Source organism: Podarcis bocagei, assembly GCF_964188305.1.
Source record: "Podarcis bocagei genome assembly, chromosome: 15".
Lineage (NCBI taxonomy): Eukaryota > Metazoa > Chordata > Lepidosauria > Squamata > Lacertidae > Podarcis > Podarcis bocagei.
In genome coordinates, this window is record NC_138141.1 from 21,977,586 (window position 1) to 21,991,642 (window position 14,057).

Genomic DNA, 14,057 nt, shown 5'->3' on the forward strand with positions numbered 1-14,057 from the left:
TTTGGAGCCTCCGATCCACAACCAGAGGGGAGGGGAAAGAGAAATTTGAAAAACAAACCCTGAATGTGTGATTAGAGCCCCAAAGTAACTGTTGATCTACTTGGAACTGAGAACTCTGAAATCCCAAGACAGGCAAATTGCTGCCGGGGACCATCCTGGAAGTTTTAGTAAGTTTTATTTATTTTCTGAATGCTGTTGATTTGTGTTTTTTGCATGTTTGGGGCTGTTGAATGATTTGTAGGAACTGTTCAGCTAACTGTATGTTTGAAAGCTGCCTTGTGCAGCAAGAGCACAAGGGAAAGAATGAACAAGGGTGCTGAGAGCTGTATCCTGGCTTAAACATGTCAAAACTCACTATCTTGGACATGCCAAGTGTGGAACGCAGAACTGACTCAGAGTGTGTGCTAAGGAGAAAGGAGAAAGCCTGACTTGTTTGAAAGGAATAAGCTGTTACTGTACTCAGTACTGGGTTGGGTTAAAAGTGTGATTGTGTATTCTTATCTGTTTTTAACAATGTGTGTTCTAATGCCTTGGCTTACTTGTCTGTGAATTTTCTACAGGGAAGAGATATTTTGCTGTTTGTTGAAAATGTGTGGACAGGTGTCTGATTTTTTTTTTTGGGGGGGGGTAGTGTTATGAGTTTGTGGATGCCAGACCACTCTAATCCCTGGATCCAGTAAGTGTTTAACCAAGGCTTGGGGTGTTAAACGGAATGCTAGAAGCATCTAATCTCTGGTTTCGGCAAGTGCTCAAAGGCTAATCAAGTCAGGCTAGCCTTCTGGGTGATGGGCCATTAAGAGAACAAAAGACCTAAGGGCTTCTGCTAGATTGCAAATGGGTGGGTCCCCCTCCCTCAACAGATAAAGCCAGAATTTAGGGTTGAGAGGTGAGGAGAGATGTGTCCTAGAAGGAAAGCAGCAAGCTGAAGGAAGAGAGGGAGAGCAATGTTAGAAAGCAATATTTGATGTCTGTTTGAATCCAAGGCTGTGACTATGGGAGAAACATGACCCCTTTGAGGTGCCGATCCTGTGATCTCCTCCTTCATAGGCTCAGGTTGTATATATGTGTAAATAAACCATATATATTAAAGACAACACAGTCTCTGCCATGCCTCATTTCCACAAACCCTGGGTAAGCAGCTGGAACCGCTGGAATCTCACATCACTTGGAGACTGGGGTGCCATGCAATAACAATAATTTTAAAATCTTCCTTGAAAAACAAACAAACCAGGGTTAGCATAACAGTTGCTTGGGCTAGGATTGATTTTAATTCTCCTTCACGGAACCCAGCCAATTCGAGGATCCTGTTACGCAGAGCAAATGATGGGCAAGTTTGAAGCTCATCCACCCACTGCTGCACTCCAGGCTCTCCTAAATGTAAGAAGAGCACTGCTGGGTCATTTGCACCTGAGCTCAGCACCCAACTTTCTGAACTTGCCCACACTGGGAAGCCCACAAGCCGTGCATGAAAACAAACAAATGAAAGTCACAGCATACAACTCTCTCCCTCACTGCTGCTCCCTGGCAAACAAACAGTGACAGGTTGGCAGGGATTGAATCTGGAGCCTTTTGCATGCAAACACATGACTTCCATGCCACTAAAGCTATGACTCCTTCGTTCAGCAGCCAGCGCCCACCCCCGGTAGTGAATTTGAAAGCTTCTGCTATTCCTTTTGCAACCTAACCCTGGGTGCAAGAGATTTCCCATTCTCTCGCGGAGGATTCCCAGCAGATAAGGAGGCCACGCTGCAATAAGGACCGCTGTGGACTTCAGAGGGGAAAGGGCACTCTGCGTGTAGGCAGTGTGGCTGTCCTCCAAAAGTTAATTTATTTCATTTAACAAAATGTTTACACTGATTGTACTTAAACCTATAAGTGGTTTGCAAGAAATATGCAGGCTCTCAATGCATGCTGTCTCCCTCACAACTCCCATGATGCCTGGTCAACAGCCACGCAGGCTGGGCGCTGATGGGAGTTGGAGTCTAAGATCCCGTTGGCTACCCCTGCTCTATGCCCACATGGGGCTGAACCCCGCCTGCCTGCCCCCTCTACGTTTTGCTGCGCACCTCTTTGGTTTAAAATTTTAAAAGCATGCTGAGGCTCACTGGCATTGCCTCCTTCCCTCGATTCTCTAAGACAAAGCTGCGGAAAACCAGCAGCGCCCTCAAAAAGCAGGCCACATTTGGGGGAGTTGGGCAAAAAAAGAGAGGAACCAAAATAGTCAAAGTTGCCATGGGACAAAACAAAAAGAAAGGGCAGTGGCACATAAATTCTGCCATGCTTGATTTCCGGATGATGTGCTGAGGATTCCCCCCCCTCCTTTTCCTGTCCGTCCCCATTGGTGACCCATTGCTTGAATGTAGCGGCATGATACTGGCTTTTAGCGCAAATCAGTCACTTTCATCAGCTATGCGGCTATATAGAGATATAGAGAGATAATATTAAGAGATACAATCGGGGTTTGGCGTCAAACCGTCCTCCTTATCGGCTGCCTCTTTCTGGAACAAGAACAACAATGAAAAAAGGAAAGGGCCACGATGCTCTGTTGGGTTGAAGTCCGCTCCGAGCCGGCTCTCCCCATCCTCCCCCCCTCCCTCCCTCCCTCCCTCTCCCCATTTTGCTCGCTTCTCCTTCTTTACAGGGACACAAAATCCACAGCTTGCAGGAGAGGCAACGAGAGCAGCAGCAGCAGCAGCCAGGAGGTGTTTTGGATCAAGAGACTGATTCCTGCACATTTCTCCAGCCGGTCTGTAAGAAACAAAGGGCGCATTCAGACGTGGGGAAAGGGCTGCATTAGTTTTCCAGATGAAAACACTGTGCCTGGGAATCCCGACCTTCTCTTTTATGCCGTCTACTTGTTTAAGCATTTTTTTAAAAGGGAAATCACCTTAGGAATGGCAATCAGTCTATCAGAATCATTCAATAAAGTCATAGATAGATATGACAACTCTTGCAACCCACAAACGGATCAAAGACGATGTATGGACAAATCTAATGATATTTGGAAAGTATTTATCAAAACCATAGTGAGCCATGAGTCAAGGCAGACTTGAGGGAAACCATAAGTTTATCCATTTACATACATATTATATAGTTCCGTAACCATAAATATATTTCCTTGCCATATTCTTGCTGTTGTTTTCCTTTGCCCTTTAAAATGTTTTTTTATGTATCCTTTTAATTTTTTTCTATTTACTTTAACTCATTGTGCCATTCTTAATAAGGATGATAATAAAATAAAGTCACGAACCCAAAATAAATCACCAAAAATGTGCCTACCTGATTTCTACCCTCCCTTCCACCCCCTGTGAATTTGGGTTGGCTACTTTGCTTCCTGTCTTAAATCTAACCCAATAAACATCTTTGCCTGCATTCACACTTCACCACCCTTATGGATGAACAGACCCATCCATTTTTGGTTCTGCGAATTTCTCATTCTTATCCAGCCTTAATATCAGTTCTCCACAATTCTGAAGCAATTTGCGCTTAAAAAAAGAAAAGTTCATCAAAGTTTGACAGCAGTTTAGTGTGAAATTCTCCTGCTACACCATTTTGACAAATATACACATTTTCGCCAGCAACTTCCCACAATACAATAATTTTGGTCTCGTTTTCACTAAAATAGGTGCCTTTTTTTGCATGTTATCCCCAGGATTTCCATTTCTGTGCACATTATTCGGCTAAAGAACGGCACTGCAAAATGTGGAGAAGTGTGAATTTTGAAGGTTAGCTGTGTTCTGGTCTAATTGTGAATTGGGAAGTTTCTTGTTAAGATGGAAACGAGATTGAATTTCTCTCCCACCCATCCACCCCATTTCAGGACCAAGACCAGCTCCTCTGAGTTCTTTTCCTGCCTCGCATCTAGGCCTCCTCACCTTTGAAAACTGAGATGTTCTTCATCTGGTTATCCTCATAGTCGTTGGTGATCTTCAGCCTGCACACATAGGTCCCCTCATCGGCGGTGGTGAAGCCCGCGAGGTGAAGGCACACCAGGTTGTTGGACACAGTGACGTTGGCCCGGTTCTTGTACATGGCGTTGGGGACGTTCTGGTTGCTGGCAACAACAACCCCCACGCCGGTATCCCTGCTCAGGCGGAAGTCGTAGCTCAGGGCATTCGAAGTCTTCTTTTCGTACGCACAGTCCAAGCGCAGGCTTTGGTCACTCATGCAAGCAGTCAGGCTTCTAATCCTCTGGCAGCGGGCAACTTGGAGCACTGAGGAAGGCAAGAGGTTTTCACCAACACAGGGAGAAACAATGAGCTGCAGAGCTGAGCTGCAATCCCTGCAGCCTCATCAGTTGGGAGGTGAAATTAATACAAGAGCATTTTTAATCCATCAAGTTAGGTTAATTAACTCATCAAAGGGGAGAATCCCTTTCGGGTCTCTCTTTCTGGGTCACTGCAAGGACACCACCTCCTTTGGGAGGGGGCTGGTTTCTATTGTTTTGATTCATTTACAGTGGTACCTTGGTTCTCAAACTTAATCCGTTCCAGAGGTCTGTTCCAAAATCAAAGCGTTCCAAAACCAAGGCGCTTTTCCCCATAGGAAGTAATGCAAAACGAATTAATCCATTCCAGACTTTTAAAAACAATCCCTAAAGCAGCAATTTAACATGAATTTTACTATCTAACGAGACCACTGATCCATAAAATGAAAGCAATAAACAATGTACTGCAGTCACACAATCAATCGATCGATCAGTAGCTGAACTAGGTTGCACACAGTCACAAAAACAAAACAAAAAAGAGCTGCAAAAACGCAAAATAAACTGCGAAAATAGGCAGACCTCAGTGTGAAACTCGAAACAGAAGCGTGGCGCTCAAAATGGAAGCGTAACACTCAAAACAGAGCATGTTCAGCTTCTGAAAAAAGTTCGCAAACACTTACTTCCGGGTTTGCAGTGTTTGGGTTCCAAGCTGTTTGAGTACCAAGGTGTTTGAGAACCAAGGCATTTTTTTCAAAAAAATACTTTTCATGTAAGGAAGTGGCACCCTTGACATCAGTACAAGGAAAGAGTTTTACCTGTCACGAGGACTGCAATACCAATGGTGGACTTCATCTTCCTTTCGGTCTACGGTGTGGAGCGTGGGAGGAATCTAGGAGTAGAAAAGGCACCCAATCATATAGAGATGGGACCGGGAGGGCAAAAGGGGAATTGTCAAAAATTATTCTGGCTGAACACAGCTGGTCTCGTGGTCTGAAGCTTATTAGAAAGCAGGAGCTAGATTTGGGGGAGAGGGCCTGCAGTTCTCTAGACAACACACGCCACACACCCCTTGCTTCCCGCCTCAGGCCCTTGATTCCCCTCCACCTGGCCCTTCTCCCCCTGCAGCGGAAACCATGACTCAGCGCTGGGTGAGCTAAGTTGGGGATGAGTCATCCTAAGACTCCTGCAGTGGGGAAAGACGCCAAAGAGACGGGTGAGGAAGCGGAGAGCGAGACAGGCAGATGGAGAGAGTGTGCCTTTTTGGCAAAGGAGGTGCTTTTGGATAGATAGAAAGATAGATAGATAGATAGATAGCCTCTTCCAGACACTTCTGGGGTACATGGGAACAAGGAACTTATAAATTATTTTAGCAGAAATCTCCAGCCTGCTTTTCTATGTCCCCACCCACATCAACCCCTTCAGCTAGGCTCTAGCAGACAGCACGATGCCTTAGAAGCAGCACAATCTCTCTCACCATCCCTAAGTAATAAACCACATGAGCAAAGCACTGCCATCTCAGGCGTATCTGCTCAGAAGCAAGCCCTGCTGTGTTCACCAAGTAACATTTGCATTCATTGCCCCATCTGCTTTTGTCGCTGGCCCTGCCCACCCATGTCATGTGGCCTCAGAGGTCAAAACGGTTTCCTGCTCCTGCTATAGGGAATCGCTGCTGTGCACGTTCTGCCTCCCAGCAGCCTTTGGTGCCATGCGGTTGGCTTTGTGAAAATCCTGCACCCTCCTCAGGTCTTTTCCACCTTTCCTCCCAAGTCTCCAACACAACACAGTTTGGAACCAGGAAGACCCCAGACTGGGCTGCTCCACACTTGCCTCTGGCCCACAGAGGGAAGGACACTGACTCAGAAATATGTTCTCTCTCTGCCAGCCCAGACCCAACGTTCCTAGAGGTTACTCAGCCTTCAGAGAGCGTCCAGAAGAAGGAAGCCTTTAGTCGTGGGGCAGCCATCAAAAGCGTCTCTCAGTGGGATATTATTGCCCCTTCTGGCATGGCAGAAGGACGGCCCAGAGGAGGGGAGTGGAACCTCAGTCCTAGGAGCTGAATGAGGCCCTCCAGGATGTCTATCAGGCCTTGGGGTTCTCTTCAGAGTGCATCAGTTGCTAGAGCATGAGTCTCTTAATATCAGGGTCAAGGGTTTGAGCCCCATGCTGGGCAAAAGATTCCTGCACTTCAGAGGGTTAGACTAGATGAGCCTCCAGGGTCCCTTCCAACTCTACAATTCTTTGATTCTATGATTCAACCTCCATCTCTTCACTAACCACTCCCCTCTCCAGGCCACACCTCTTGCCAGCCCTGTTCCACATAATCTGTGAAGGCTTTTGCCTGGCTGGAATTTGTCCTTGAACTCTGAGCACGCCTCTTGCTTGCCTGGATGCAGGTTAGAGAGGGGCGTGCAGCCTGCTGTACAAACATAAAACTTAGATTTCATTGCATCAGTATTTTTCATTGCATCAGTATTGGCAGATCCATCAAGGGTTGCACAGCTGCTAGCAGTTGGCTTGCTCCTTTGGCAAGGAGAACGATTTCAACTCCAGTCTTTCATCTGGCTTTGAAAAACCTATTGTCACTTGGCTCCTAGCCCCTGCCTATTCTTCTCGTTTCAGGAAGATGGCAAAAAAGCTTGGTTCTCTCCCCACCCCAATTCACTTTCTTCTTCATCATCATCAACATCATCATCATCTTATTTGTATGCTGTTTTTCCATAGTTAAAACTATGCTCAAGGTGGCTCACAAAGTGGTTTACAAAATTACAAATGTAATAAAAGTACTCATAAATAATAAACAAAACACATTCAAAAGTACACAACCAGATTTCCACACAAATCGTAAGATCTAAAAATCAAGATACCGAAAGATTGAGATCAAAAACAAAAGCCTCAGCTTTTGTAGCTGGAGTCAGTCTGGGCCTCAAAAACACCCCGCCCCTGCCCAACTTTGTCTTCAGAAAGACTCTCTGGAGACTCCAGCCTTTCTTAGAAAGTTGCACAGTCTGAAAGACAGTTCCTCATACTCCCAGATACATCAGGACTGGAGTGAGCAAGGAGCGGCACTCTGCACATGCACAAGGGCTCTCTGCTTCATGCTGTCCCCTCCCTGCAGCACTGAAAGCAGGTGCCTGAATAAACCTCCCTGAGCTTTACAGCTCGGTTGCTTTAGAAGGCACAGGTCTGACAGGTCCCTGAACCCAAGGGGCTTACAATAAGACACAGGGGAAAACAACAGCAGCGGGAGGGAAATAGAGGCAGGGCAAAGACGCAGAAAGCTATGCAGTTATTTCAAGCCTATGCCCTTTTGCTGTGGCAATCAAACAGTTTTGGGTCTTTTGCCTCCTTCTACACCTTCCTGGTCTCTGCTGCAAGCGGAGGGAAGGAGGTCTTGACTCACTGCACACATGCCTTGTACCAAGGCCTCAGGCTTGAAAGGCCACAACTCTAGTTAAGAGAATCGAGTAGCTAGTGGTGCAGAAGGCCTTTCTCTGTTGGAGATCCTGAAGAGCTGCCAGTCAGTGCAGACAATGCTAGGCTAGAAGGACCTGATAAGGAGGCAGCTTTCTACACTTTTATTTCACTTGTTTCCTCGTTCAAACCTGTATGAAGTTTTGCTCTGGGAGGGGCAGATTTACAAGACAAGGTCCTTTGGGTGTTGCCTGTTTCAGGGTTTTGATTTTGGCATATGGGTTTTGCTGTTTCAGGCAGGCTGGAGTGTGTGTGTTTGTGTGGCTTGCCTGGCTTTTAATGTTTTGTTGTTTTTTAGAGAGCGCATTGTGCATTTCCGGAGAGCGGGGGGAGACAGGGTGTGAACACGTGTTTTGCTTTTTTGCTTTGTTTTCCGTGTGCCTCCATCTAGGTGACCCATATTTTTTTGTCTTCGTGATTTGTCAAGCCCACATGGCAACAGTGCCCATGGCCGTTTCTCATGCTGCCAAAACATGCCTCCCTTGAAACCCTCAAAAGTCTGGGGACCCCTAGTGGCAGAATGCATTGGCAGCTGATCATGGAGAGGATGTGCAGTGCAACGGGGGTAATTTTCTCTGTAAAAGGTCTGTGCTGATGTCTCCCACTCTGATTTTCTTTCTTTCTTTTTTTTACCCAGAGTACTAAGCAGTAAGAAGGGATGCGGGTGGCACTGTGGGTTAAACTACAGAGCCTAGGACTTGCCGATCAGAAGGTCGGCGGTTCAAATCCCCGTGACGGGGTGAGCTCCCGTTGCTCAGTCCCTGCTCCTGCCAACCTAGCAGTCAAACTGCAAGTAGATAAATAGGTACCACTCTGGCGGGAAGGTAAACGCCGTTTCCGTGCACTGCTCTGGTTCACCAAAAGCGGCTTAGTCATGCTGGCCACATGACCCGGAAGCTGTACGCCAGCTCCCTCGGCCAATAAAGCGAGATGAGCGCCGCAACCCCAGAGTCGGTCACGATTGGACCTAATGGTCAGGAGTCCCTTTACCCTTTACCTTTACTAAGCAGTAAAGGTTACCTCCCACTGAGTCAGAGCACTGGTCCATTTATTTCAGTATTGTCTGCAATTATGGGGGTTTCAGGCAGGGGCCTCTCCCAGCCCTACCAGGAGAAGCCAGGGTGAGGGACTGAATCTGGGACCTTCAGCATGCAAAGCAGATGCTCTCCCACTGAGCTAAAGCCATTTTGCATAACAAGAACACAGGAAGGTGCCTTATGCCAGGCCTGAGGTTTCACCACCTCTATTCCCGAAGGAATCACTGGCCATGCCCTCTGTGACTGATGGAGACCAGTAACATCCAGAGGGTGACAGCGGCCACTTCCACAACCCAGAGCCTTCTCAAGGGGCTAACTTCATACAGTGGTACCTCGGGTTACAGACGTTTCAGGTTACAGACTCCGCTAACCCAGAAAAAGTACCTTGGGTTAAGAACCTTGCTTCAGGATGAGAACAGAAATCATGCTCTGGCGGTGCGGCGGCAGCAGGAGGCCCCATTAGCTAAAGTGGTGCTTCAGGTTAAGAACAGTTTCAGGTTAAGAATGGACCTCTGGAACAAATTAAGTACTTAACCCGAGGTACCACTGTATTTTTAGGATTTTGCATTTGAATCCCCACTTAGCCATGACGCTCCACTGGGTGACCTTGGGACAGCCATCCTCTCTTAGCCTAACCCACCTTACAGAGTTGTTGTGAGGATGAAACGGGGGAGAGGAGAACCAATGCACATCACCTTGAGTTCCTTGGAAGATGAAGGAGGGATATAAATGCAGCAAACAAATAAATAAATTGAAATTGAGCCGATGTGGCTCATCAGCTTGCAAGGGACCCCCACCCCCTCTGTAGCTGCAGAGGGCCCCCTCCGTACCCCAAAATTATCCCTTCTGTTGTTTTGAGTAGCTGCTGCCCATGCTGACTTCCGCGGTGGGAAGATATATTACAAGATGACTCACAGGCACAAAGCAGATTTAATGCTGGAGAGTGAGGATTAGGACACAACCCATTATTTTTAAAAAATTAATTAGCAGTTGGGCTGTGTATGTGAGCGGCTGTTCTGAAAACCCAGGAAGGTCTGCTGTGGGGAAGGGGGTTTAATTGAACCCTTTCCCTCAGGGTGACCTTTTGCCAATTCCTCCCCACCCCTCCACCACTGCTATTAGCTCTGTGGAGTAAAAATACAGATATGAAAAGGTGTGTGTGTGATTTGCATCAGAAAAGGACGCAGAAGGTTTTAACTTGCTCCAAGAGCACCATCTACCTCCCCCCCTTTCAAAGCAGGCCCACCGGGTTGCTAATTAGTAAAACTAAAGCTCATGGAAGAAGGGGGATATAGGATGCTGCCTTATACTGAGTCGGACCATTGGTCCATTTAGCTCAGTACTGTTTACACTGAGTGGCAGCAGTTCTCCGGAGTTTAAAAGACAGGAGATGCCGGGGATTGAACCTGAGTCCTTCTGCATGCAAAGCGGATGCTCTACCACTGAGCTATGCTCATAGTTGAGCAGCAGAGCCTCTAATCTGCATGCAGAAGGTCCCAGGTCCTATCCCTGCTTCTCCAGGTACGGCTGGGAGGCAGCCCTGCCTGAAAGCCTGGAGAGCTGCTGCCAGTCCAGGTAGATAATACAGAGCTGGATGGACAAATCGTGGGACTCAATATCAGGTAGCTTTCCAAGGTCCCTGAAAGGGGATGTAAGAGAGGAAGGGTGGAGAAGAGCCAGTGTGGTATTTCTGGTTAGTTTGCCCGACTAGGACCTGGGATCAAATTCCCACCATGCCATGAAGCTTACAGGGTGTGTGACCTTGGGCTCGTCATCGTCTCTCAGCCTAGCCTACCACGCAGGGTTGTTGTGCGGATAAAATGGGGAAGCAGAGAAGCATGTACGCCACCTTGAGTTCCTTGGAGGAATGGTGGCATAACTAAATAAGAGAAATAGGAATTTGGAGGAGGCAGACATGGGCTTGTCAGACGGGCATCTGTTGTTATGAACCGCTTCCATCTACTGCACACCCCAACTCCTCCCCTTTTCCTAATGGTCATGCCTTAATTTGATATCAAGCCTGCCTTTGTCTTGCTGCTTCCTTCCCTCTCCCCGCCCTACATCAACAGGCACGCTCCGTATGGAGCAGACTTTGGTAATATGGCGCCCTGAGCGAGGACAAAATTTGGCAGAACCGGCATGATTGGTTAGCTGTGCCCATGTTGTAAGAATAGCACCACTGGGCATAGCCTGAGTGCACTGTTTATGCAGAAGCAGCCCAGTGAACACTCGGAACAAATAAAGTCTTTCAAGGCAGACAGTAGGAGAATTCATAGCCCTGCAATTAGTTTAGGGCATTTCTCTCGAGCTGTGCGATGTCCTGGGTTTGTGGGGAAGTGGCACAGCTGAGTGGCAGAACGTTTTCTTTGCATGCAAAAGTTTCCTGGCATCTCCAAGCAGGGCTGGAAATGTCCCACCTGAAAATCCACTGCAAGTGACTGTAGCCAAAACACTAATCCTATGCGTGGTTTTCTGCCTGCAGAACAGACGATACGAAACTAGACGGACCAATGGTCTGGCTGATACTGAGCCAGATCATTGGTCCATGTAGCTCTTTATATTCCACACCAACTGGCAGCAGCTCTCCAGGATTTCCTGCCTGAAACCCCCGAGAGTTGCTGCCATTTAGTGTGGGCAGTACTGAGCTACATAGACCTATGGCTCATTATAAAGACCGCTATATGTTCCTATAAAGGAGCTGCGCTGACATGGAGAAGGTTCCTCCCTGGTGACCAGCTAAAGAGACAGACCAAACTGCTGTCAATTGCAGCCAGCCTGCAGATCTGCAGCCTGAACAACAACAACAACAGCCTGTGCTGATGCTTCCTTACCCCCCACTTTAACGCCTACCCCACAGGAAATCGAAGGACCGGTCTAGACTGCACCAGCAATGCAGTCCACCATGCTGCTGCTGCAGGACTGGCTAAGGTGCTGCCCTTGCAGAACAGGCATCTGCAGAAAAAGCCTCGCCAGCAGAGCGCTTGGCACAGGGTCTGCGGCACCGCCATGTCCCGCACCCAGCCTTCCCAGACTGCACCTGCGTTTTCCACATTCCTAGACCTTGGCGCGGTGACCGCAGCGCTCCTGACACCCAGCTGGACTCTTCCACCCAAGGAGATCAGGTTACTGGTTCGAGGGCAACGGCTCTCTACCCTGTAGGCGATACTGCAGCAATCCCCCCCCCTCCCCGAAGCCATGTGGCGCTGATACAGCAAGTATGCCTGCGTTAGGCAGTCTTGGAAATCGGATGCCGGATCCGTTCCATCAATACAGCCTCTCTTTCACACACACGCATTTCTGGGCAGGCGACGAATTTCTCCCCCTCCCTCCCAGCACTTTCTGCATGTGGCGGTGGGGTCTGTAAGGCGGAAGAACGGGCAAATCTGCAAGAGGAAGGGCGGGGTGGCAACCCCCTCCCACAGGGAGACCCTCCTAAGAATACCAAGAAAAGCTCTAGGGTGCTGAGAAAGATGGCAGCGCCCAATGGTGTCGCCCTCCGGGGCTGCTGCTGCTGCGTCAGAGGGGACCCGAGAGGGTCACTAAGGCAGAGGAAGCAAAAGCGTAAGAGACCCAACCTTGCCCCCTTTGCCGTCCTTTTCTCTGGGGAAGCGGAGTCTGGCCCACAAAAGCGCAATAAAAGGGTTAGTCTCTAAGGTGACAGGAGACTCCTTGATGTTTTTGCTGCAAGAGTCCCACCCGACGACTACGTCCCTCTGGAAATCCTGCTCCCTTGCAGGGCATCGCTCCCCGCTTCAAGCGAGATCTCCATCCCTCTTTCCATGCCCTTGCCTGCATTCCAGATCTATTCTCCTCCACCTCCGTGGCTCCTCCACTCGCCTCTTTCCTCCTTCCTGCTCATCTCTTTCTTCCTCGGCTCTGTCTCTCCCTAACAGAGCAATCTTGGGCACGTTTGCTCACGAGTAAGCGCTGTGCTTGTACCTTTGCGCAAAGGAATGCAGTCTTTTTTTTATTCGTGTGTTCATTTCCCCCCGGGCGGTTAGCCGCTCCTTTCCTCCATCCCACCTTTCCTACTCCATCTTCTTCCACCTCTCTTCATCGCCCACCCCACCCTCCGCCTCCGGTTCTGCGGCCTCACGTCTCCAAAATTTCCCGGGGGTGGGGGCAAGAAAATATGAACAGGAGACAGCGGTCTCCGCTTCCCGCCGAACCCCCTTTCCTCCCTGCCCTCCTCCTGCAGCCGCCCCACCCTGGAGATGGGCTCCTCCGGCGGTCCCCTGGCGAAAAGCGAGCCCCGTTACCTGCGTCCGGAGCGAGGATGCTGCGCGTCTCTGTCTCCTGCAGTCTGGGGCAAGGCGAGAGACTGCTGCACGAGGCGACAGGGAGGAGGGGCGGGGCTCCGGGACACGCCCCGCCCACGCAGCCCCACCCCCTGCGGTACAAAGCGGACTTCTCTGCAGGGGTGGGGCGAGCGCCTTCAGCAGCTTCTGGAGCCCGCTTCCACGCCACGTGGTACACCGCCGGGAAGGAGAGGCGGAAGTGACAGCCGTGGTGGCTGGGCTGCGTCTCTCAGGTGTGCCTCAGTATTAGGGACTCGCAGTTGGGGAGAGGGCTCAGGTTGGTTGGTGGGCGCAGGTTCTACTTGAGGGCTTCACAGAAGACATTTGGTTAGGCTGATCTCCACAAATACAGATTCCATGGGTGGTTATGAGGCAACCCTTACCTCTTGCCTTTCTCTCACAAACCTGGTGCCCCATCCTGCCTTCCTCAGCTCTTACCAGGCCCAGCCAGTGCCCATTCCTCATCAGCCCCTGCCATTGTGCTAGGCTAAGGCCTGCTCCATCACCCTTGAGCCTCCCAAGGACCCAAGCTGATGCCTTTGGCTTGTCTCTCCAGTTTTACTGCTCAGGTAGCTTCTCTGAGAGCTGGACCACGAAGAAGGCTGATCCCCGAAGAATTGATGCTTTTGAATTATGGTGCTGGAGGAGACTTGAGAGTCCCATGGATTGCAAGAAGATCAAACCTATCCATTCTGAAGGAAATCAGCCCTGAGTGCTCACTGGAAGGACAGATCCTGAAGCTGAGACTCCAATACTTTGGCCACCTCACGAGAAGAGAAGATTCCCTGAAAAAGACCCTGATGTTGGGAAAGATGGAGAGCACAAGGAGAAGGGGACAACAGAGGACGAGATGGTTGGACAGTGTTCTCGAAGCTACCAGCATGAGTTTGATCAAACTGCAGGAGGCAGTGGAAGACAGGAGTGCCTGGTGTGCTCTGGTCCATGGGGTCACAAAGAGTCGGACACAACTAAATGACTAAACAACAACAAGCTTCTCTGTGACCAGTTTTTGGCCCAGCCAGACTTGGTTTGTAACTGCAACTC

The 14,057-nt window shown here is 49.2% G+C and overlaps 1 protein-coding gene across 1 annotated transcript; it reads right to left on the bottom strand.

The window, feature by feature from the left end:
* Positions 1-1,805: 1,805 nt before the first annotated feature.
* Positions 1,806-13,100, bottom strand: THY1 (Thy-1 cell surface antigen). The gene is made up of 4 exons (XM_081172800.1): positions 12,975-13,100; positions 5,023-5,096; positions 3,876-4,214; positions 1,806-2,748 (listed from the first exon to the last, which is right to left on the bottom strand). The coding sequence occupies exons 2-4, from the start codon at positions 5,057-5,059 to the stop codon at positions 2,636-2,638; spliced, it is 489 nt and encodes a 162-aa protein (XP_081028926.1). The 5' UTR covers positions 5,060-5,096; positions 12,975-13,100; the 3' UTR covers positions 1,806-2,635.
* Positions 13,101-14,057: the final 957 nt, after the last annotated feature.